This window comes from Mesoplodon densirostris, chromosome 9 (assembly GCF_025265405.1).
Source record: "Mesoplodon densirostris isolate mMesDen1 chromosome 9, mMesDen1 primary haplotype, whole genome shotgun sequence".
Taxonomy (NCBI): domain Eukaryota; kingdom Metazoa; phylum Chordata; class Mammalia; order Artiodactyla; family Ziphiidae; genus Mesoplodon; species Mesoplodon densirostris.
Window position 1 is genome coordinate 86,407,154 of NC_082669.1, and position 26,951 is coordinate 86,434,104.

Genomic DNA, 26,951 nt, shown 5'->3' on the forward strand with positions numbered 1-26,951 from the left:
CTTAAAATGATCCTATTAATTTAAAGTTGAGGCACTTTTCATTCTTAATACATGTTATTTTACAAGTCCTTGCATATTTCAAGGTCTAAATAGATTTTTAAAAATGTTCTTAGAGCCCTAACTTCTTTATTTTAATAGAAATAACATAGACTCTTACTTAAATGTATAAACTTTATATTCAAATATCCAATAACAGAGAATGTTTCATATTAGCTTGTTAGTTAAATTACATCTTGTGAGTAAACAAATTTAGAGCTTATGAATGAAACCAGATGGAGAACCAAAAGTATCAGTGTTTGCCATGTTTTGACTGCAGACAGTGACTGAGGAATTTTAGCTATGCACCATGCCTCAACCCTGACCTCCAGAGGCCGTTCTAAGAATGACAGAAGGTTTCTAACATTCAACCGTTGACCGAACTTTGTTAAAGCTATCAAATTTGTCCACGTGCTTCAGTGAACCTGTCTCAGAGCACAGCAAACAGATGAGGAAATTATCCTGTCTTAATCCAGAGAACAATTCCAAGCTATTACTTTAATTTCCAAAGCAAGCCTTAATATTTCCCAACTGGCTGTAATTTCTAACCCATTCAAGTGTTACAAATAACTTTATTCACTCTCCCTTCCATTCTTTATGAAGAATGATAACTCACCAATATTCTCCTTACTTTTTATTATCAGCTAAATGAAGATTACCAGCAAAATGTTTCTTGGTTTCCCTGAATGATCCTTTAATCTTTTCCTACAGGTCTCATTTTCTAATCTCTACTTATTTTATTATTATTTTTTTGTGTGTGTGTGTGTGGTACGCGGGCCTCTCACTGTTGTGGCCTCTCCCATTGCAGAGCACAGGCTCCGGACGCTCAGGCTCAGCAGCCATGGCTCACGGGCCCAGCCGCTCTGCGGCATGTGGGATCTTCCTGGACCAGGGCACGAACCTGTGTCCCCTGCATCAGCAGGCGGACTCTCAACCACTGCGCCACCAGGGAAGCCCTCTACTTATTTTTATGAGTCTACTCTAAGACTTTTATTAGCTACCCAGTTAACATTAAATGTCATATGTTAATGATGAAAGAGATGAATTTATTTATAATACTTTAGGGAAATTTCATATTTCCTTACACATAAGCTACCAAAAGACCATCCTGGAAAATTGCAGTTAATTAAATGAACTAGCTACTAATGAGATTTAAACAAACAAACAAAGCTACTAATGCAATTTAAATAACTTGAAGAAATGTTACTTAAAGCTCACTAATAATCATTACACCCTCAAAGTGTTACTTTGACATACAAATATGAACAAGATGGTGTCAGATGCTACCCAAGACCGTGTTTTCCAGGAATTGGCTACTAAAGCTTATGCTAGGCACACGTGGCCCATATTTGAAGAATAGAGAACTTACAACCAACAGGATCAATGCTTCTCGAAAGACTTGATGATAGACACCATTTTGGCAGAATCCCACATAACTACCACCACACCTCCAGCACTACCCACCAAATTTCCATTTTCCCATTCCCAAGACATATAGAATCCCACAACCATGAATATGATCAGATTTGAGGACTTGCAGAGGGCGGGGTGATGTTATTATGACATATCACTTTGCTGAGAATGATACTGTGATCTGTAAGAAATATATGTAGAACCAAAACTAAAGTGGAGTCACTTATGTTGGGGACAAAAATGAGTTGGCAACCCAGGTGCATTTAAGAAAAGCAAAGGTAAACCTTACCTAATCTCAGTTCGGAGAATTTACAGCTCTTCTCAGAAATCAGCAGAGGACACCAGCAATCTGCCAAGGTCAAAGTCTGTTCACACCACCTCCGGACATTTTTGTTCCCCTAAGTCAGCTACCCTGATTCAAAAAGAAAGAAGACCATCAGGCAACCGGTCAGCTGAAAAAGACAAATAATTTCCGAATTTACCCCATAAAAACCCTTTAACCTGTAAACAGCTGGGAACTCACTGCTCCCATAGCCTTGAGTTTCCCAGCTTGTCGGTCAAAACCCTTGCCATAAACTCATCTTTGGCTTTGTTTTACTTGGTGTGCAGAGTTTGGTTTTTCACATATATATTTGGCCATTTAGATGACCAAAATGTATTTCTCATATGTATTTTGTCTTCCTCCATGGCTTCTGGCTCACAGCTCCCCAATCCTTTGGAATTTCCTGAGTGAGTGATGAGAACAATGGCAGCATCTTTTGTTACAATATTTGGTCTCTTGTCCTCAGGTTCTGGAAACACTTTAGAGTCATAAAGGTGAAATGGGTGTCTTGTTATATATAACAAGCCCTCTATCACTACTGGATTTATGTTAGGGAGATGATTTTGGGATAGCACATAAGGATGGGGGCTGGTTGCCAGGGGAACCAAATATTCTTTCAAAGAGGAGTATTAGGCCTGGCTTAATTGAGAACCACTGATTTGATACTATTTTAAATTTCCAAAGTTAGTCCCACTTTCTTATATCTCCCCTATCAATTCCTCTACCAAGGAAATAAAACCAAACAAATTTATTTAAATATAGTCAAGCCAAAGATGACAAAGAGTATTTTCTAAGCAGGGAAAGAAATTGAAATAAATGATTGACCAAATCATCAAAAAATTTATTTTTTTCAAAGGTGTTGCTAAACTCAAGCAGTCCCTCTAGTGCTTGGAGTTGGCGGCACCACTAAAGGGATGGCAAGGCTCAGAATTCCTTAAGAAGTCAATTCTGAAGGTGGTGAACAAGAACAGAATAAGAAACTTTTGCTTAAGAAGTCAAATGTGCACTCAAAGTATTTCCTTGTCCTTGTCAGTGTGTTTTCTTAGAATTCACTGTGTTCACACCAGAATGAAAAGAGAGAATGGCATCCAGAACCCACACAAATCAGCTTCCCAGCCCAAGGTGGGCTCGAGTCACAGCCCCCAACAATGGGCGTGGATGAGAAGTTGGAGAAGAGTTCTTCCTGGCATATCAAGTCCTCTCTTTCTTTGGGAGAAAATAGCATACTTTGGCCATAATAGGAAAGACTGACAAACCTATTTTAAAGGACATTTACTGAAGTGTTTCTATTGTATTAAAGCTATGCCTTTTAGTATAATAAAAGGAGTAAAAATTTTAATCTCCTCCTAAACTAAACGCCTTCTCAAAAATAACTCGAGAGATAAAAGTTTTGTTAACTTCTGCACCAGTAGAGGAGATTACTCTCTTGTCTCTTCCCACAGGAGACATCAGGGTCTTAAGGGTATGATTCACTGTGAGATTAATTTCCCATCTCTTCGGTTACAGTTTGCATCTCCCAACTGGGAGGAACGTTTCGATTTTTGGTAGACATTTTTTAAAAATCAGCTCATATTTTGCCAAGTTTGTATGGATTACCCAATTAATATTCAATATAATCATTATCTGGAAGCTGCTTTTAGGATAATCATCAATTAAATAGTTATTTTATTTTAATGAAGAGAGAAAAAACATTATCCTAAGGTAGAATTTTTTTTAATTAATTGATTTGTTCTCCAAGTTGTAAGACGTTAGCATTCACATCTTGCCTCTGCTTTACAGCTAGACATCTCTTTTATCATTAAGAGAAGGAAATTATGACTAGCACTCAACAGTAGGAATATCACCTGGAAAAAAATGAGTCTTTATCTCATTAAGGCTTTCAAAATGACTTCTGAGATGATGATAAATTATTTTACATTCCAGGAAAAGGAGCGACAACTGTAACTATAGTTACCAAGCGTATCAGGGGCCTCTGCTTTCCAGAATAGCCTCCAGACTAAGTATTTATTCAAGTGAGTTGTCATGTAAACACACTGAGAGGCAGGAGGTTAGAGAAGGCTTTAAATGCACCTGTCACAAGCATTTCAATATGCAACATTTCTTATCTTCACTTTTTTTCGTAAAATACTATGTACTTTGGAAACATCTTTTAAGAGATAGCCTCCCTTGAGTTGCCTAGGACAAAAACCATTAGATGGCCTTTGTTCTGGTACAACAGGTATTTATTTTCTAGACTTCACATGTCCAGGATGTAATGCTCATAGATGGCCTTGACTTGCTTAATACGTTTAACTGGAAAGAAGGAATTTCCTGTTGTTTTAGAAGACAGGAAGTAGAATGTCTAGCTCCCCTTGCCTCTAGAAAACACTCTCTGTACTTACTTCATGGGGATATAAAATTCCAGTGCTCTAGGTAACTTCTGGAATTAGAGATGTCTTTTCCCTGGGACTGTGCTATAGGCTGTATTATTTATTCTACATATTAATACTCAATATATATTTGGCTTCTTCAGAGCATATAAGAACATAGGATCTAAAATCAGGTACCCGGATTTGAGCACTGGATACTTCACTTACTAGATATGTGAACATGACCAAGTTACTTAATCTCTTCAACCTATATTTCCCCATCTGTAAAAAGGAGAAAATAGTAGTGTCTTCCTCTTAGGTCGGTTTTGAAGATTAAATGAGGTAACTCTCTAAGGCTTAGAATCTTCCAGGATTTCTCTACCAGTGTTAAGAAAAGAGAGGATAATCTTTCTCATTCTTCCAAGAGAATCAACAGGAAACTATTCTTTAAACACAAACACACACACACACACACACACACACACACACACACACACACCTCCAAAGGAGAGGAGTGAAATTCAGAGTCAATATAATACCGAAGAAACTATTTCCCTAAAAAAAAAAAAAAAAAAAACTACAAAGTCCCTAAGCTACAAAGATAATAGCCTGATATTACTATGCACAGTGGCATGAGTTTCCTTTTGTTCATCTGTTTGAGATATCTGGATTAAAGTCCTAACCTCAGGCTTTTCATCCTGGTAGGGTTTTAACTCCGTTTGGAGAACTTCAGTTATCCCTACTGCCTTAACCAGAGTTGAGGGGAACCAAGGAATATGCCTAGGGCTGCCCATGCTCCTCTTCCAGGAGCCAATAGAAGTCTTAGTATAAAGGAAGATTCTTGATTTTCTGGCCAAATTAGAATTATCTTATTGTTATTAGATGTAATAAATTTCAGTTAATTCTTTTTAGATTTTCTAGGTATAAATAATAGCACTGTACATTATGATAATGCAGATGCTTATCTAATATTTATTCATGACACATTCTTAGAGGGAGCAATTTTATATGTACACTTTAATTACTAATGTTGTTAAAAAATAAAGGTTCAAATATTAGTCAAAAATATTTTGGGGGGGGCTTCCCTGGTGGCACAGTGGTTAAGAATCTGACTGCCAATGAAGGTGGACACGGGTTCGAGCCTTGGTCTGGGAAGATCCCACATGCCGCGGAGCAACTAAGTCCGTGCGCCACAACTACTGAGCCTGCGCTCTAGAGCCCGTGAGCCACAACAACTGAAGCCTGTGGGCCACAGCTACTGAGCCTGCACTCTAGAGCCCATGTTCCGAAACAAAAGAAGCCACCATGATGAGAAGCCCCCGCCGCGGCTCACCACAACTAGAGAAAGCCTGCACGCAGCAACAAAGACCCAACATAACCAAAAATAAATAAATAAAATAAATAAATTTTTTAAAATAAAATATTTTTTTGAAAATGACCATTAGTGTAATAGAAATAGAATGTAGATTTCAAATCACAAAAAAAGAGCAATAAAATAATTTTATTCAATCAAGCCAAAGTCAGGGCAAAAAAAAAAGAAGAAGAAGAATATAATGAAGACAGCATAGTAGGAATTAAATAGGACTTCTGCTTCTGGACTTGACAGAACAACTGGTACAAGTATCGTTCCCTCTCACGCTGTAAACAACTATTAAACTGGACAAAATATATGAGGTAACCGTTGTCAGGGACTGAACAACAGGCAGCACAGGACTGTGATTCTCTGAGGAGGAAAACACACATGGTGAGCCTCATGATAGCCCTGGATTCTGCTTAGAGGTTACTTTTCTACCTTGGCTCAAGGAGGTGGACTCTAAGAGGAGCGACGGGAACTGAGGAGGCAGAGATTGAAGTTCCAAGTTGCTGAAGGGGTTGGCACTTAGAGGGAAGCTACCAGAGCTCTACTGGTGGAGGACAGGCGGAAGTCTGCACAGAGATTGAAGGTGGGTCATTGGGCTAGGCTGAATATATGCACAAGATCAGACTTCAGGAAACTTAGCAGAGATTGTCTGCTAAGTTTGGGGCTAACTTTTGGTTCAGCAAATTCTGAAAAGGCATTTTCCAGGTGGTTAACATTCATCTGAAGTTGAGCACAGGGGAGATATTATTAAAAATTATCTTCATCCAACCTCAACAGAAAATGTAAATAAACATAGATGCTACTAGATGGAGAAACTAAATGAGAATGCAGTTAAATTGGCAAAATAACCCAGAGTGCACAACAATCAGGTCCAAGTGTAATATTACATGTGAAGAGCTTCAGTGAGTTTCTTTAAACTTGTTTCAAGATTCACCTCCTAGTAAGTCATATTCAAATTATAGATCTCAAGTTTAGATATCTGTAGCTAATCAATATCTTAGCACATTTGCGACTCATTTCTCATTTGCGTGGGTCAGTTCTGTTCTTAATTTTGCTGGACTATCAGAGCAAGAAAAACCAGAGACCAATACTTATGAGCCCTGATTTCCTCACATGTGAACTAGAGGCAGATATCTGTGGGATCCAAACACAAAAGCTACTGCATAAATACTTTTTGATTATTTAGGCTTATACTGCCAAAGGGGGCTATAAATTGCATACAGACCATAGTTTTATTATATTTTCCTAATTAACTCATTCAACAAATTTTTTTTAGTATTAATATATGGCAGGTATTGTTGGGCACAGGAATTAAACAGTGAATAAACCTAACAAAAATCTTAGCCTTTATGGAGCTTATAGATAATCATAGTGTAATTAAGTAAACATGACCTAGAGGATTGAGTTGGCTTATTTTCTTTTTTTCCTGGCTGATATTTTTAGGAATAAGTTACCCTGGTTATTTTTTTCATGCTTTGGCTTTATTCCTTATCTTAACAATTTAGGCTGCTTATTTAAAAATATTATATTTGATTTATTCATAATAGCCAAGTATCAATAAAGTTTTAAACATGTATAATATACTTAAAAATTTGTACATACTGAGAATTTATTCTGAATTTAACTCAAAATGGATAAAAGTATCTCACCTGTTCATCACAGTTTTATTAGAGCAGGTTTTATTTTTTTGATTTTGTTTATAAATATATTTAAATTTTTCTACAATGTATGGTGCTTTTTGTTAGAAAAAGACATTATTTTTAAGTCTTTAAATATAGTTCCTTATACTGTCTATAAAAAATTAGGTCATGAATAATTAAACATAAAACTTGCTTTTAAAAAAATAATATGTTTTGAACCTAGAAGTCTACTATAACCTAAGCAAATAACTATATTTATATATTTATATTTATAACTTTGCTTAGCTATAACCTAAGCAAATTCTGAAATTTGTTGAGGCCTCTTTGGCTGAAAAAGTAGGACATTTCTTAAAACAACAGACTGGAGAAAAACATTTTTGTGAAATATACCCTGGATAAACAAGCTTTAACTTAGTCTTTTCTGATGTGCACTGCAATATATTTTTACATGAAAGAACACTAATCTGTATAAAACAAGTTTTCTGTTGCTTAAATAGAAATGCCATTACATCAGTGACAACTGACCTGAGTTTAAGAATTGCCCTGAATGAATAGTGAAATCCTCCACTGTTAACACTCTCCTAAAAGGGACTGCTAAGGAATTTTTATTTTTGGTGGAGGGGGGCTGCGTTGGGTCTTCGTTGCTGCTGTGCGCGGGCTTTCTCTAGTTGCGGCAGCGGGGGCTACTCTTCGTTGCAGTGAGAGGGCTCCTCATCGCGGTGGCTTCTCCTGTTGCGGAGCATGGGTTCTGGGCGTGAGGGCCTCAGCAGTTGCAGCGTGCAGGCACAGCAGTTCTGGTTCGCAGGTTCCAGAGCACAGGCTTAGTAGTTGTGGCGCATGGACTTAGTTGCTCCACAGCATGTGGGATCCTCCCGGACCAGGGCTCAAACCCGTGTCCCCTGCATTGGCAGGTGGACTCTAAACCTGGAATACTACTCAGCCATAAAAAGAATGAAATAATGCCATTTGTAGCAATATGGATGGACCTAGAGATGATTATACTAAGCAAAGTCAGAAAGAGAAAGACAAATACCATATGATATCACTTATATGTGGAATCTAAAATATGACACAAATAAACATATCTAGAAAACAGAAACAGACTCACAGACATAGAGAACAGACTTGTGGTTGCCAAGGGGGAGAGGGGTAGGGGAGGGAAGGATTAGGAGTTGGAGATTAGCAGATGCAAACTAGTCAAAAATACTGAATCACTATGCTGTATACCTGAAACTAATATTGTAAATCAACTATACTTCAATTTAAAAAAATCAAACATAGAGTGTGTTCTCAATATATTTTGTGTTCAAAAAATATTTTCTGAACACCTATATGTCTGGGCACTGCGGTTGGTGCTTGGAATTTGAAAGGAAATAAGATAGACAAGATCCTTGTCCTTTGGGAGATAGATTAAGAATAAATTATGTACACATTTTGATAAGTGTTTTAGAGGAAATAAATGGAAAGCTGAGCAAGATGGATAATTTAGGCCAAAACTCTCCTCTGGTATAAAGAAACATCAACATAACTGTTTTTGTGCCAGTACCATACTGTCTTGATTACTGTAGCTTTGTAGTATAGTCTGAAGTCTGGGAGCCTGATTCCTCCAGCTCCGTTTTCCTTTCTCAAGATTGCTTTGGCTGTTCGGGCTCTTTTGTGTTTCCATACAAATTGTGAAATTTTTTGTTCTAATTCTGTGAAAAATGCCATTGGTAGTTTGATAGGGATTGCACTGAACCTCTAGATTGCTTTGGGTAGTATAGTCATTTTCACAATGTTGATTCTTCCAATCCAAGAACATGGTATATCTCTCCATCTGTTTGTATCATCTTTAATTTCTTTCATCAGTGTCTTATAGTTTTCTGCATACAGGTCTTCTGTCTCCTTAGGTAGGTTTATTCCTAGGTATTTTATTCTTTTTGTTGCAATGGTAAATAGGAGTGTTTCCTTAATTTCTCTTTCAGATTTTTCATCATTAGTGTATAGGAATGCAAGAGATTTCTGTGTATTAATTTTGTATCCTGCTACTTTACCAAATTCATTGATTAGCTCTAGTAGTTTTCTGGTAGCATCTTTAGGATTATCTATGTATAGTATCATGTCACCTGCAAACAGTGACAGCTTTACTTCTTCTTTTCCGATTTGGATTCCTTTTATTTCTTTTTCTTCTCTGATTGCTGTAGCTAAAACTTCCAAAACTATGTTGAATAATAGTGGTGAGAGTGGACAATCTTGTCTTGTTCCTGATCTTAGAGGAAATGGTTTCAGTTTTTCACCATTGAAAACGATGCTGCCTGTGGGTTTATCACATATGGGCTTTATTATGTTGAGGTAAGTTCTCTCTATGCCTACTTTCTGGAGGGTTTTTATCATAAATAGGTGTTGAATTTTGTCGAAAGCTTTCTCTGCGTCTATTGAGATGATCATATGGTTTTTCTCCTTCAATTTGTTAATATGGTTTATCACATTGATTGATTTGCATATATTGAAGAATCCTTGCATTCCTGGGATAAACCCCACTTGATCATGGTGTATCATCCTTTTAACATGCTGTTGGATTCTGTTTGCTAGTATTTTGTTGAGGATTTTTGCATCTATGTTCTTCAGTGATATTGGCCTACAGTTTTCTTTCTTTGTGACATCTTTGTCTTGTTTTGGTATCAGGGTGATGGTGGCCTCGTAGAATGAGCTTGAGAGTGTTCCTCCCTCTGCTATATTTTGGAAGAGTTTGAGAAGGACAGGTGTTAGCTCTTCTCTAAATGTTTGATAGAATTCGCCTCTGAAGCCATCTGGTCCTGGGTTTTTGTTTTTTGGAAGATTCTTAATCACAGTCTCGACTGAAGCTATCTTGACGCCATTTTCCTCCATTGCCAATGGCCAATTATTGACTAGACAGGAGTCTAAAAGCCTCTCTTCCTGTCTCAAGGTGGGACAGTGCTTGTGGTGCAATTTACATTCCAGAATTCCCCCACTGTATCATGATGATGACTCTTCCTAAAACTACCAGGGATTGGATTCTTCCACAGCTTCTTCTCCTCTGTATTGTTTCCACCCCTCAGATTTTACCCTGAAGCAGTTACAAACCCTGAGCTTTATCAGCTGGAACCAGGAAAGTATGCCCGGGAAGGATGCTAAGGGTGCTGGACCAAGGCTGGCAAAATGTAAGACTGGATAAAGCAGAGTTTATCAATATGGGGGCCTCTCCATATTAGACAGATTTTAATGTCCTGGTAAGAGCCCCAGTCCTAAAGCACTGCGGGGAAGGCTCTTAGACACTTGGGAAAGTGTTACCTCCCATTAAATGGGTAGCAATACCAGAACTGTCCTGGTAGAGTATGAAAAAGGATCAAAGGCTCAGAGGAGTGGGCTTGCTAGAATGGGTCTATTATATAAGCCCTCAAACTCCTAGTGGACTGTGTTTTTTTGGAACTCTCACAGGACTCTTCTTACTTGCTGGACTAGCTACTGGTCTCAGCCTCAAGGAACAGACCCTGAGGGCAGCAAGCCTTGTCCTGTAAGGTGGATCTCTCCAGAGTGTATTTTAAAGGGACCCCTGTTGAGTGTGGCCAAATGGACAGAGTCTGAATTCACAGATCAAGTTTCCTTTAAAAAATAAAAATATATGGGAAATAAGCAGAAAAAAAAAAGAAGGGAACTTAAATCCTTCCAAGAAAATCAGTGAGATTGGAAAAATGATTCTGAATTAATCAGAAATGCTCTCTCCTCCTTAGAGAAAAGCAGCAACAATGGACATTGATCCAATTCAAAAGTTTTGTGTCAGGGCCGAGTCAGGACCTGCATCACCCAGTCCCTTCACTGTTCAGCCTAGCATCTTGGAGTGGGAGATTAGGGACTTGCCATGTAAACATGAGACTCTGGAAGCAGCACAGAGCAAAACCTCTACATGCCTGTGAAAGCTCTTTCCCATCAGGAAGGAAAACACTGTAGATGGTACTGAGTGTACCATAACAAGAGCAATTATGGCGAGAGAGATTACAGCCTCAAGGATCAGTGCTTCTGTTATTCTGTCACAGAAGGAGCACTTAGAGTCATTGACACATGGTGTGCTGGGAAGGAACATAACGTTGGCCCCAGAGCTAGATGCTCCATAGCCATGAAAAGTATGGCCCTCCTCCTAGCAACATCTGTCACCTTTGCTGTGCCTGAAGTGCTGTTACTGTAGCTTTTTTCAGAATGTATTTTAGGCTTTCATTTTAGGCAAGATATCACCCGCACATCGCCATCGACCCCATTGCAGCATTTGCTGAGACATATGGGAAGAAGAGTGAGGAGCAGGCTAGCACTGGAAAAAGTGAGAAAAGAGCAGAGCCAAGACTGGTTCTCATTGTTAACCCAGAGTTTACCCAGAATGGAATCCTAGAAGCAAGAATGTTTGCAAAACAGAAGATATGTTAGTTGTTTTTATAACATAAATCTCTTGAAATAAGCTCTGTCCAAAAGCTGTCACACCTGTGTTTGAAGATCATATAAATCAGTACAACATATACAAAATAAGGTGCTCAGTGTTTGCACACACTGGCAGCTCCACTCCAAGCACCATGCATGATCTGTATGTCTTTGGTTACTGTTAAATCTTACATGTTAATAATTTCTATCTGAAATCAGCTGGGCACTGGAAAAAAAAAAGCAATCTGCTTTGATTTAACCTGTATTGTTCCTAGGTTTGCTTATTATAGCAAAGCAGCCACAAGACAGCACCACAGTCCTTTGTGATCTTATGCCAACCATCTAGCCTCTCTGAGGTATAAATCTGTCATCTGAAAGTCTCTTCTTGGAGTTTCTAACTATAGACCTGCTGACTTTTGGACCCGAGATTCATGTGTAAGTTATTTGCAAGGTCACGAGAAACCTATGTCAATAAATTGAATTCAACTGGTCTACTGCAGGTTGGGTTCTCCAGAATCAGGGCTGAGGTAAGAGATTGAGGGAGTTGTTTATTAGGGATGAACGACTGGGAAGGGAAGGAAGTGGGAGTAGGATGGGGCAGAGGGAGAAAATGAATAGTGATGCATGACAAAGCCTCAGCCAACCCAGTGAGGTTATATGGAGTGAGTATTGTCATTCAGAGTATCCCGAATGGGGCTGGTATAGCCAGGCCATTAAACCTGCTTCATGATCTCAGGTGCTGTGGCTTCCTACAGCTGAGCAGAACCCAAGTGGCTAAAAATTAGAGATTGTCTGTTTAGCACACTCTCTGCAGTGGGTCAGCAAGTTCTTTCTTTTTTTTTTTTTTTTAATAAATCTGTTTATTTTATTTATGTATTTTTGGCTGCATTGGGTCTTCGTTACTGCATGCGAGCTTTCTCTAGTTGCAACTAGTGGGGGCTACTCTTCATTGTGATGCGCGGGCTTCTTACTGCAGTGGCTTCCCTTGTTGCGGAGCATGGGCTCTAGGCGCACCGGCTTCAGTAGTTGCAGCATGCGGGCTCTAGAGCACAGCCTCAGTAGTTGTGGTGCACAGGCTTAGTTGCTCCACAGCATGTGGGATTTTCCCAGACCAGGGCTCGAACCCATGTCCCCTGCATTGGCAGGCGGATTCTTAACCACTGCGCCACCAGGGAAACCCAGCAAGTCTTTCTTGAAGAGGGATCTAGATGCTGCATTTCCATGTCTGCCATATAGTTTCAAATTGATGGTGTCCTCTGGGTCCTAGCAGTAGAAAATACTTTCTGGGAAGAATCTTTCCTGATTCATGCCTCTTAGATTAAGTTCATCAAAGTATAAGTTCAAAATAATAAAGTATCAAACATGTAAGCAAATAAGTCAGTGTGAGAGAGAATCAGAAAAAAATAATAAAACATTTAGACACCACACAAGACTTGAATACTGACTATAAAATGTGAGCTTAAAATGAATTTTTAAAGTAAAGATATATTGAAAGTATGATTAAGAAACAAAAGGCCATCAGATTGACTGGGTAACTTCATATAATTCTATGGAACAAAATTTGAAATTCTAGTAGAAATTACTGATCTTCTAGGAAAATTAATTTAGCAGAATTGGCCCAATTGAGATTAAAAAGTCCAAATAGGCCATTTACCATAAAAGGATTAAGAAAACTGTAAAATAACTTTCGGGCTAAAATGTACCAGGTCCAACTGGTTTCACAAGAGAATTTATTGGATTTTTCAAGATCAAGTAATCCTAAAGCTATTTAAACTATACTAAACCCTAGAATAAAAAAAGAACTTAAAAATTATTTTTATGAAGCAGATTAACATTTATGTCAAAATATATTAAAAATTGCACAAAAATTGTAGACATCTCCTTTTAGAAAATTGGCATAAAAATCTTAAATGATTAGCGAGGACACTTGCAAAACACATTAAAAAACAACACATCATGACTAACTAGAGTTTATTACAGAAATCTAAGGTGATTCAGTGTTGGGAATCTGGTAATTTATTCATCACATTAAAAGAAGTAAGGAGAAAAATCGTGATTTTTAATGAAAATTTGACAAAATTCAAACTCCATTTTAAAAACCCAATTAATTAGACAACTTACTGAATGGGAGAATATACTTGCAAATCATATATCTGATAAGGGGTTAATATCAAAAATATATAAACAACTCATACAACTCAGTAGCAAAAAAAGCCAAACAATTTGATTAAAGAAATAGAGAATATGAATAGACATTTTTCCAAAGAAGACATACAGATGGCCAACAGGTATATGAAAAGATGCTCAACATCACTCATCATCAGAGAAATGCAAATTAAAACCACAATGAGATATCACCTCACACCTGTTAGAATAGCTATCATCAAAAAGACAAGAAATAACTAGTGTTGGCGAGAATGTGGAGAAAAAGGAATCCTCGTGCACTGTTGGTGGGACTGTAAATTGGTGTAATCACTATAGAAATCATTATGCAGGTTCCTCAAAAAACTAAAAGTAGAACTACCATATGACCTGGAAATTCCACTTTTGGATATTTATCTGAAAGAAACAACGCTATTTCAAAAAGATATATGCACCCCCATGTTCATTGCCGCATTATTTTATAACAGCCAAGACATGGAAGCAACCTCAATGTCCATCGATAGATGAATGGATAAAGATGTGGTATATATCTATAGAATGGAATATTATTCATCCATAAAAAAAGAAGAAAATTTCGCCATTTGTGACATGGATAGACCCTGAGGGCACTACGCTATGTGAAATAAGTCAGAGAAAACACATACCATATGATTTCACTTATATGTAGAATCTAAAAACAACAACAACAACCCAAACCTTGAAATCATAGAGAGAACAGATGGCTGGTTACCAGAGGTGTGGGGTAAAACGTGGGAGAAATGGGTGACAGTGGTCAAAAGGTACAAACTTCCAGTTATAAGATAAATAAATACTAGGAATGTAATGTACAACATGATGACTATAGTTAATACTGCTGTATGATACATAGGAAAGTTGTTAAGAGAAATCCTGAGTCCTCATCACAAGGAGAATATTTTTCCTTTATTCTTTTCTTCTTTCTTTTCTATTTATTGTTTCTATAAAAGAAGGTGGATGTTAGTTGAATCTAATGTGGTCATCATTTCACAATATACGTAAATCAAGCCATCATGCTGAACTCCTTGAACTTATAAATTTTCCAGCCTAATACAAACCTGCTGTTGTCTTCCTACTTAGAACTGTAATATGTTAACATTAGAATTGCTTAACCTTGAATTTAGAGGATATAGACGATTCAGACCCTAGGTGAAAATCTCTCAGCATTTCAGCAGACTTTTCTACTCTTTTGAAGTAAATCCTCCTTTTTACCTCTTTTTGAATTTCATAAAATCTATCATCCTTGCTTTGAGCTTTGGCAGGTGGGAAACCTCCCTGCAACTGTGTGCAGTAGACTCCTGACAGTCAGTGAAGGGAGCTTGAAGAAGCATGGAAGATCATGACTAACCAATCCAATAGCAGATTGCTCTCTTACAAGAGAGAGAATTGTTAGAATTCACAGAAACTTGAAAATAGCAAAAGGCATTTCAGGCACTTAGTCCCAGTCCTCCTTCCTGCACCCTTACAAGTCTATAAATTCCACTCCATTAATAAATCCAGGTTCTAACTAATAAGAACCTGCTGTATAAGAAAATAAATAAAATAAAATTCAAAAAAAAAAAAGGAAAAAGGAAGGAAGCAAGTATGTCATCAAGTTTTTTCAAGATTCAGTGACAGATTAAATGAATAGCGACCTTCTCCGCGATGAAAGGATCCAGGAAAAGGAGTAAGTTTGTGAATAAAGGTGATGAATTTGCAAAATAATAATAATAATAAATCCAGGTTCTTAGGTTTGAATCTTTAGGCTCATCTTTGACTCCTCCCCTTGCTCTCTCCACAACAGGCAGATCAACTGGTCTTACTGGCTCACGCTGTCTCCTAAACCCATCCCTCCATTTCTGTTTAGCACTGCTCTAATCACATTGAGCCGATACTCTCCTTCTCCCAAATATCCCATAAATGATAGCTGGTTGAAGATAAGAAGAAAAGTTACAATGATGATCACCTTTTCCATCAAATCAGATGTTGACTCATCTGCAAAGTTCACAGTACACACCCTCCAGAGAATGATGTAAAGGAAACTGGGCACGCCAACTTTTTCTTTCAGTCTGAAAATCTTGGTTGACGTTGGCAATCCTGGCTCCCCGGCTTTTTGGAAAGTGCCCCTGTTTTTGGCACTAAATTCAACCTTTTCATATTTACACCAAATTCCTCAAATTACTTACTGGTTATGTCCTCCCAGTGGGTATATATTACCTATTTGGATTATTTACTTTTAAAAGAAAGGAAGGGAGAAAAAGAAAAGAATAAAAAAGTGAAAAGAAAAACCCAAGCGGGTAGAACCCAGAGTCAGCGGGTCACATTTAAAGCCCCCTCAACTCAGGCCGCACATTAAATACTGCTTTCATTATGTTCAAGTCCGAAGTCCTTTTCATTACACTCAAGGCTTTTATCACTTCTCTCTCTCTTAATCCTGTATCCCATTACATATAAAATCACTTGGCCTGGAAGTATGCCTGCTTCACTAAGTCCTGCTTTATTATTTCCACAGCAATAAGGGAATTAGCTTTTGCACGTTGCCAAAGTAATTGAGTATTTCCCAAAGAACCCAAATACTCCTTGAGTTCTATACCAACCCGCTCACTCCCAGCCAGTGGTTTTATCATCAGAATTGCACTCATTAAAGAGGTGGTGGGCCTTCCCTGGTGATGCAGTGGTTTAAGAATCTGCCTGCCACTGCAGGGGACATGGGTTTGAGCCCTGGTCCAGGAAGATTCCCACATGCCGAGGAGCAGCTAAGCCCGTGTGCCACAACTACTGAGCCTGCACTCTAGAGCCCACAAGCCATGACTACTGAGCCTGCGTGCCACAACTACTGAAGCCCGTGTGCCACAACTACTGAGCCCGTGTGCCACAACTACTGAAGCCCACGTGCCTAGAGCCCATGCTCCACAACAAGAGAAGCCACCACAATGAGAGAAGCCCACACACCGCAACGAAGAGTAGCCCCTGCTTGCCGCAACTAGAGAAAGCCCACGCGCAGCAACGAAGACCCAACGCAGCCAGATAAATAAATTAATTAATTAAAAAAGAGGTGGTGGGTCACTTCAGACTCCGTGGACATGGAGCTGGCTGAGTAGTCACTCACCCAGAAGTAGAACATTTACATAGGGAAAGTCTGCATGACATTTTGTGCCCTTCTAATAGGCAACAGATAACAGTAAAGCAGGAAAAGTCAAAGTTACCACTACTCTTTCTTAGGCCCCGACTTTCTGTATTGATCATGCAGACACACTTCAGAGTATTTATCCATATTTTATTAGCGTTGTGGCTCATAGCTTTTTTTGTATTTTAATTTAGCTTCAATTCAACAAGTATATTTTTGGACACGTGATTCTAACTCAGAACCATGCTGGGTTCTGTGAGGTAATGGAAGATGTGTCCCTTTATAAGTTAAAAAAAAAAAAAAGCCTGAAGAAAGCAGGAATGTTGTTTACCTTGAAAATGCATCATTTTGAATAATACTCGATAGAAGTATATACCTAGAAACTAGACTAAGGAGAAAAAGGTGACTTCCAGGCTAGGTGTTGGTACCTATCTGAGAAGGCAGAAATGTGTTTTACTCCTTTTCTTATCAGTCAGTATCCAGTGAAGAAAACAGAAACTGCTCTAGGTATTTCCAACAAAAAGCGCTTTAATTCAGGGAACTGGTGTTTTAGAAGGTCTGGCTGAGCAAAACAGATAGGGTGTTACCCAAAGACCAGGAAGCAGCTACCTGGCCAGAGCCAGGACCCTAGACTCATCACTGACTCTGCTGGAGATTCGGCCACTGCAGTGGAGAAGGACATGTCCCTGCTCCCTTTACCTGGGTCCCCCATGCTAACTCTGTGGGGCAGCTGTCACTGAGGCTGCTGGAGCCAAGGCCACCACTGAGGAATGTGAAGTTGCCTGCCACTCCCAGAGACCCGAGGAGAAGAGTGCCTGCCTTCCTACTGCCTTCTCATTTTGCTTCCATTCCTCCTATTGGCCACACCTATCTGAAACCCAGCCCCCAAAGGATTCTAAGAAAATGGCTCTAGTCTTTCTGGAAACAGAAGAATGCATGGAAGAGAGGGGCTGTGATTGAGTGCTGGCAGACAGTACCTGGTACGCTTAGAGATTTTAAGAAGAAAATAACGAGGTAGAAATGATACCATTAAAACAGACTTGTATCTTTACAGTTCTGGGTTAATACCAGTTTTTTTAAATGCCCATTAAAAGAACTGTACGTAGTTTCAAGAAAAAAATTTTTTCTTAAGAGAATAATACATAATAAAACAGGCTATTGACTCTAGCTAGCTTTTAAACTCTGCTTACTAGAAAAATAAAGAAAAGCCAACTTCATGTGGAATACCATTAAGCCAATCTTCAAAGTTAAAGAGATTTTCTAATGTGAAACTTTACTTCGCAGTGAAACAAGAAGCTGACACACAACATCACTCATTCATCCACTCAAGAGTCTGGGATGGACTACATGCATTGTTCTAACTTCTGTGGATAGGGCACGAGAACACCCGTGGCTTTATCTGCACCTGCACAATTGAGATAGTCTGCCAATAAATAATTACAGCATACTGTAACAGATGTATGTACAACATACAATGGAGGCATAGTGATGGAGTGAGAGAGAACATGAGAGGACAGAAGAAATAGTATATGCAAAGCTACAGATGCATGAAGAAATTCTGATGCGTTTGGGAAGTGCTATTGAACCGTTTCACAGTATCAATTTCACCTTGTCACTTTTCTATATCTCAAACCCTCCAGTGGCCTCCTTCACACCAAAAAGAATCCCAAAGTCTTTACAAGGCCCTGTGTGATCCGCCCCCTGGCTACCACTTGGACTTCAGCTCCTCCCACATTGGCTTTCTTGCTGTTCCCTCTGCCCAGAATTCTCCACCTCCAGGTATCTGCCTGGCTTATTCCTTTGTCAATTGGCTTGCTGCTCGAATACACCTCATCAAAGAGCCTTTCCTGACTTCTGTTACTAATAGAGCTTCTCTCTTCTAACCTTGATTAACTTTTCTTAATGGCATTTATCTCTAGCTGACATTATATATTTATACTTGTATATTAAATATAGTCAGGGCCAACTATACTAGTTATTTTATGTAAGAGACTTAAGCATCTGCAGATTTTGGTATCCATGGGGGTCCTAGAACAATTCCCTGATGGATGCTAAAGGATGACTGTACTTATACATACTTATACACTTGTACATTATGTACATATAGATTGGCATTATATATCACTTATACATTATTTGTCTCCTCCCCCACACACACATGGGGACAAGGACATTGCTTTATTCACTGCTGTGCTGTACGTCAGCACCTAGAACAGCCAAGTACATACATGGTAGATAATCAATAATCACTTGCAAAATGAACTAATACATAACTGAATGAACAAATGAATCGACGAGTAGGAAAAAGGGTGAAGACCTGGACAGATCACCCTGGTGGGAAAACAGAACGTAGTATGAGGGAATCAGGCCTTGTATTTGATTGAGGTCAAAGAAGTGCCACCAAGATGGGTGAATACATGGGAAAGGGAGCCCCAGTTCATTTTTTCAGGTTCCGAATTTTGCCTAGCATTGGCCCTTTGGCAAATCATTGTGGTTTTTCGATTCAATAGGAAATGCTTTTGCTATACTTAGGAGACTTTCAAGGGGGAAACTCTGCATAGTCTCACTTCAAACTTTAGCCTAAAAAAAAACCAAAACAAAACGGGGGAGTTATTTGCTTCTAAGCACTGTAGCCAGAATAAATTATGGAAAGATAAAAATATCACAGAACTCTGGTTGAATGATTAACTTGTAATAAATCCCCTGCCCAGCCTCCGTTCCCAATCACTGTCTCCCACAATAATTGCAGGGAAATCTCTTGGAGATACATGTAGTGAAAAGTGATCAGTTCCAAAGAAAAAAATGGAGTGGGGAGTGAGGGGTGGGTGGTGGCGGGAGATTAAAATTAGAATGATGACATGGCAAGTAAAATTAACACCAGAAAGGGAAAAGAGCTTGAAATCCAAGTCAGCCTGACAAACAGCAGCACTCAAACAACTGCTCCCCAGCTATACTGAGAGGGTTGGAGAGGGCTCTGCCTTTCTCTTTCCCAAAGAACCTCTCCCAGTTGACACCCTATGTATCCCTCCTCCCAAGTCCTCACGGGACACTCTCTCATTCTCTTCCACTGTCTCCCTGACCTCGGATCGGGGCTTGTTTTCCTTGGTGCCTTGCCAAGAAAAAGTTGTAAATTCCACATCAATGTCAAGCAAGGCCCTGAAGCCCCTCCTTGACCTAAAAAGTTGGTCTTCCTCGCTGCTTAGTTAACTGGAGCACTAACACAGAGATTTTCTAAATTTATTCAAAATGTAAGACACTGAACCACTGAACAGGGGACATCAGGGAATCTAGATTGGGAAGCAGGATACCTCCTGCTGCCCCAGTAGGGCTTTGTAAGTTGGTTGAAACACAGTACAAACAGCTTACCTTGCTATAATCATTATAATGACGTAAATTATTTATATAGATGAGCACAGATAAAAGTGAAATTAAAACACCATTAATGAATTTCACCATGTTCTGCTCTGTTTTGTTTTGCTGCACTTTAAAGCTTTTGAGAAGGAAAAAGCATGTTGATGAGGATGAAGAAAGTTTACTAGAATAGATGCGTAATTAACAATTTTTCTGGTTTAGTGAAAGTTCTCTTCAATTCTCTGCCTTTTGCCAAATGAACAGGGGCACAGAAAGCCAGAGAATTACTGCTATAGCAGACTTGCCAGATTTAACACAACAAAAATATAGCAAACAAACATTCAAATTGAACTGGACATTCTGTGTTTTACCTGGCAACTCTGCCTTGTAAGGCTCTTTGTCTTATTCTGTGTCACGATTAAAAGCATGGCTTGGAGACCTACAGCTCTGTTATCTTAGTAAACAGTTTAACCTCATTAAGTCTTTGCTTCTTCAAATGCAGAATGAGTTAATAATAGAACGTACCTCATAGAATTGTTTTGAGAGTTAAATAATTCAGTCCATGTAATACCATACAGAATGGTGTTTCACACATAGAAGATACTCAATTAACTTTTATTATTATCATTATTATTATTAAGGGATGGTGAATTTTTAATCAATTAATGCAATTAATTTACAGAGGATTATTTGCAAGAAAAATTCAAGCAAGTTTCCATATTTTGATTTTGTTTTATGGTGTTTTTAACTTTAGGAATTGCTCTTGAAAGTAAGAACAAAGGGTATATAAAATTATTACATAAATATTAAGAAAAAATTATAGAACTACATTTCAGTTCTATATTGGGAGGTATGGGAAAGGAAAAGGAATAGGGGAAGATGGAAGAAAGAAAGACAAAGACAGGCCAATATGCTTGGTTTGGACTGCATGGTACCTTAAAACGTTTTAAGTTATTTTCCAACACTTAAAGACTGGGAGAGTTCACATAAATATACACAGTTCTGGCTCCTCTGCACAAATTCGAACTTCAGGCCCTCCAAGCCTTGAGTAGCAGTTGCCCTTATTAGATGGGGCATACGCATTCCAGTTCAGCCCCTACCATCTACCGAGGCTTAGTGTCAGTCGCCATGATTCAATGTACTTGCACTGTTTTCATTCTTAGACCTGGTCAGCTTCACTCATTCATGTCACCTGCCTAGCACAGCAGGGGGGTCCAGGTGTGGCTGCACTAAACCTCCAAAATAATCTCTAACAGCAACCTCAAGCTACACAAATAAACAAAACATCTAAGTAAATAACTGGTGAGCTTGGTGAGCTAAAATGACTTAAGACAAATCACCTAGACCTACAGACTTCGAATGTCTTTGCTCAAATACCTCCTAAAGGAACTTTGAAACCTTTGTACCTCTTGTAAATTTTTACGCTGAAATCTAAAAAATTCTGTCATGTGGTTTAACCGTTGAAATGATATAATTTCTAGCATAATGTAAGTACTAAGTTTTAAATAAAACTCATATCATTTCTTTAAAGGCACCTGATGGACTCTAAATATGATTGTATATATTCAGCATTTTATACTGAAGTTTTAGACTTTAAGAAAAGACTCAAAGAGAGTACAGAGAGCTCTCTGTGCCCTTCCCCCAACTTCTCCTAATGTTCATATCTTACATAAGTGTGATATAATTATCAAAACTAAAAAATTAACATTGCTAAAAAAACTATTAACCAATATTAATAATGACAGACTTATTTGGATTGCCCCAGCTTTCCCACTAATATCCCTTTTCTATTCTAGGGTTCTATCCAGGGTACCACATTGTATTTAATTGTCATGTCCCCTTAGCTCCTCCAATCTGTGACAGTTCCTTGGTCTTTCCTTATCTTTCAGCATCTTGACACTTTTGGGGAGTACTGGTCAGGTATTTTATAAAATGTCCTTCCTGGGACTTCCCTGGTGGCGCAGTGGTTAAGAATCCGCCTGCCAATGCAGGGGACACAGGTTCGAGTCCTGGTCCAGGAAGATCCCACATGCCGCGGAGCAACTAAGCTCGTCTGCCACAACTACTGAGCCTGCTCTCTAGAGCCTGCGAGGCACAACTACTGAGCCCACGAGCCACAACTACTGAAGCCTGTGCGACTAGAGCCCGTGCTCCGCAACAAGAGAAGCCACCGCAATGAAAAGCCCACGCACCACAAAGAAGAGTAGCCCCCGCGCACCGCAACTAGAGAAAGCCAGCGCACAGCAACAAAGACCCAACGCAGCCAAAAATAGATAAAATTAAATCTTTAAAAAAATAATAATAAAATAAAATGTCCCTCAATTTGGGTTGGTCTGATGTTTTCTCATGGTAAGACAGAGGTCATGGATTTGTGGGAGAATTCCACAGAGATGATGTGCCCTTCTCATTGCATCACACGAGGGGCTACATGATATCAATATGTCTTTATTATTGGTGATGTTACCCTTCATCATTTGGTTAAGGTGGTATTTGTCGGCTGTCAGCTTAAAGTTACTAGACTTAAATTGTAATTAATAAATATATACTTTGAGGTAGACACTTTGAGACTACTTAAATAGCCTATTTCACGTGTTGAGTATCCATGGACAGGTCTTGCCCACAATTACTCTGGTGTTCTAAAGTGATTTTCTATTTCCCTTATCCCTTCTGCATTTATTAATTGGAATTCATTTGTAATGAATACTTACCCCTTCTCCCCCATTTATTTATTTAGTTATTTATATTAGCATGGACTCATGGATATTTATCTTATTCTTTAGGTTATTAGTCAAGAGTTCTCCAGAGAGACAGAATGAACAGGACATGTATATACATATATACAGGTTGTGTCTGTGTGTGTGTGTGTGTGTGTGTGTGTGTGTGTGTGTATACATGAAGAGAAAGTGAGAGAGGGGTTTTAAGAATGAATTCACACAATGTGGAAGTGCAACTCTAAAATATACAGGGGAGGCCAACAAGCTAGAGACCCAGGGAAGAGTTGTAGTCTGAATCCAAAGGCAGTCAGCTTGCATAATTCCTTCTTGCTCAGGGGAAGTCAGTTTTTGTTCTATATTCAGGATTTCAACTGATTGGATGAAGTCCATCCACATTATGGAAAGTAATCTGCTTAATCTCATCTAAAAAACACCTTAACAGAAACGTCCAGAATAATGTTTGACCAAATATCTGGGCACCATGGTGGAGTCAAGTTGACACATAAAATTAACCATCTCAGGTTATAATCCAAATGGCCATTATTTATTTCCTTTCTCAAATTTTTCCAACTTTACACATTAGGAGTTCCTTCACACTGACTCCTATGTTCTCTCGACAAGCTTCTACCCTTTTGTGCTTTTATACTTTCTGGAACTATGACATATTTCAGGCTCATGCTGTATTTTACCTGTCTCAGCCCTGGAACCAACCACTTCTCCAAGGAACGTTGTTCTTTTTATGGAGAAAGATATTTAGAAACAAAGATCTAGGCACTGAGTGTGCTCACTGCTACTGGGGTATCAAAGCTTGCAGGACCTCTCAGTGGACAGAGCTAAGAAATGTGTGTATGTACACTTACCTACACATATGCACAAATACATATTTATTTCTGTATCTATCTCTTTGCATATTTTAAAACATGAGTTTACATTGATACCTCTGAATCTAATTTAGTGCCACAGGGTTCAGTTCTAGCCTTCCCCCTTCCCTTATTTGTAATGTCTTTTTCCAACAGTGAGAAACCCTTTCTGACATTATGTACAACACATTAACTTGTTTGTTCCATTCTAGCTTATATATAGTTTCAGTATTGTTAGCCCATACTGCTGCAGGAAACACATTTACCAACCAGTGTTCAGTGACTATGTTTAGTAATTTTGTCTTTAGTCTTACATTATCCAGCCAAAACTCTGCTTTTCAAAGTTACTTAAGTCAGTTCCTTTCATTCCCACCCCCTTCAGTGCAGTTATACCATTCCTTTGAACTACAGTTAAAATCATTTGTCACAGTATATCTTCCATCTTTAGTTCCTTCCACATCATAGTCAATCTTTTCTTTTTATTTACATACAGTAAAATTCTCTCTTCGTGGTGGACACTTCTGTGAGTTTTTACATAGTCATATAATACCATGATAAATGATCTTAACACTTTGCTGTTTATTAATGTTTTTTCTATGCCTATCTGTGTCAAAACTGACATTATAGTATTACTTCCATCCTATCTGGGAAAGAGTATGCCACTAGAATAAAAAGCCTAGTTTTACAGGTCATGGCCACTGTTTAGACTTCATGTACTTCATATTGTCTTCCCAAGGATCAAACGAGATCATCATATAACTTTGGTAGGAGATAATTGGCTTCAAGCTTTTATATTACCATCCATTTCTTTCTCTTGTAGAAATATAGTTTTGGCTCTTGTGGATATTAAAATGTATAAATTCATCTTTAAAAATAAAGTGAAATAAAAATAAGCGATCTTTCATTATCCAAGCTTATTATAGGATCTCGTGATCCATATGCTGATTCTAAAGATACTTTTCAAAAGCCATATCCATACATAAATTTACACTGGCAACAGTCCTTTCTTCCTGCTGTAGTGCTTTAAAATTCAAATGCAAAGAGACCATCCTGAAATTTTCTTGCCTTGTGAGGGACATGCTCCCTGAAGGCCTATATTTATCTCCAGCCCACATAGATCCAGTCTTCACAGAGTTTGCTGCTATGAATTTTAATAGCTGGAATGAAGAATAGTAAAATAGAGGTCTGAGAGATTACTTGTGCTGAAAAAACTCAGCCGCACATCAGTTTAGATATCCTTTCTGAACATTTAGTTTCAAAGGAGACTTACAGAGGAACCGATTACAGACTTGGACTCAAGAAGAAATAGGAGGCATGAGTCAATATACCTACAGAGGGTAGCCTGTGTTTTGTCCCCTGAAATCAGGAATGGCCTTGAGGAAAACTGCCTTGTGGCACCTCTCAGACAGTAAAGCTGGAGTTAAAGGAAATGGGGTGAAAAAAGATTTCTGTAGTGTGTCCCTAAATAAAGAATTTCAAAATTTATGATAATATCTGGGGACATGAAGAAATATTGGGTAAAGAAGTTAACTGTGATATTTCTAGGTATCAAATGAGAGATTGTTATTTTAAAAATGGTAAAAGTGGTTCTCCATCTTTGTTTGCAATGGAACAGAGGACATAGGCCTGGTCTGTGACATGAAAAAGATTGGTTAGGTAATAGGAATTTCCCAGCAGGGAGGACTTTCAGACTGTGGAATGGTTAACAAGTGAAAGCGCTGGGTTTCATTAGCGAAAGCGTTTGGAATCCATATTCGCTCTTACGTTTGTTACTTCCTTTTTGGGGAGGGTGATAGGAAAATGCACTTGATCACTAGCCTATTTCCAGTGCTCTTCCCAGTAACTCATTCCCCAGTTAAGGGACAGGTAACAAGAGTTCACCCCCATTGATTATGGAAAGAACAAGACTCATCATGGAAATAGAAAGCTAAGCAGACATAGATGGTGAATGTTGTTGGAAAGAAGTCTGAAATGAAAGGGGAAAATTGTGAGATGACAAGTAGTGTCTGGGAGTGAGCAGTGGGCAGAAGAGAGAGAGACACTAGAAGCAGGGACTTGGGCGGGGCAGAGGGAGGGGTGGAGCCAGATGACCACTCTACTTCTCTCCAGGATGAGACTTAGAAAGATGAGAGGAAGAATCTTTAGGGCCATCTAGGTCCAGACATGTTTATGAAATGGATAAAGTTTTGCTGGCACAGTTCACCTCCCAGTCCCTCTTTCATTCTAACATTTCCAGACCCTTGTGCCCTGTCCCTGGTCAGCCAGTCCCTCTAGCACCCTAGCATGCCCATTTAATCCTTTCTCTTCTCTATCCTCTAAAACTCAGAAATTGAGAGAGCTCTGAATCCATATGGATCTCTTCTTTTTCTTTTCCTTAAATATGCCCACAAAAGCGAGCTCTATCGTTATGTTCTCATTTTCTAACTCCTGAGGATTTTATTTCTTCCCTTCCCTGTCATCCTCCCTCAATGTCTTCGCATTGTGTTTCAAGCTTCCTAGATCTTGAAGGTGTCTTGTGAGGATGCAATAATACACGTAAACAATAGGTTGTTCAAGTGCCTCCAGATACTCCAGGATTCTACCCCAGAAATTCTGACTCACTGAGTCTAAAAAAGAATTGGGCTCCAGATTTTTTTAAAGCTCCCCTGGTGATTTCAATGGACTCTCTACTTAGGAACAACTTGATTAATAGATATGTCAAAGAGAAGGTATAACTCACCCTAACATTCACATCAAAATGCAAAACAGTTATCTTGACCAAGTACTTTTCAAAGTACTAAGCATTATATTTGTTTTCTTTTAGTTGATGCATCTTCTTCATCCTTGTGAGTGTGCGTGTGTGCGGATGTGTGTGTATAATCTCCTCTCTATAGATAGATAGACTGATATTTGCATCTTTCCTCTTTCTAGTTTCTTCTTTAATCCCTTTCTCTTCCTTTTTTCTTTTTCTCCTACTTCCTCTGACCATACTATAGATTTACACACTCGAATGTCTACAGAAGTTAGGCCAGGGATGCCCCCAGAACTTTTGCACCAGGGGAGCTAAAACCCAGCAATAGTGTGAGAAAGGAAGGCAAAGTTAGCAATTTTCAACCTAAAAAATGAGTGGCCCTGGGGCAAGAAGGGCACAGGAAGGCTTTTAAGGGATGTAAAGGCACCCATAGTTTTAAAGGAATTAATTTCTCAACATTCATTTGCACTCTTTCTTAACATCAG

General features: G+C 38.7%; 1 protein-coding gene across 1 annotated transcript in view; it reads right to left on the bottom strand.

The window, feature by feature from the left end:
• Window positions 1–1,826: 1,826 nt before the first annotated feature.
• The window catches only part of IQUB (IQ motif and ubiquitin domain containing), a 126,233-nt gene continuing 101,108 nt past the window's right edge, over window positions 1,827–26,951 (bottom strand). The window contains exon 13 of the mRNA XM_060108291.1: window positions 1,827–1,861. Within this exon, the coding sequence (XP_059964274.1) occupies window positions 1,853–1,861 (9 nt within the window). The 3' untranslated portion in view covers window positions 1,827–1,852. The remainder of the gene's footprint in view (window positions 1,862–26,951) is intronic.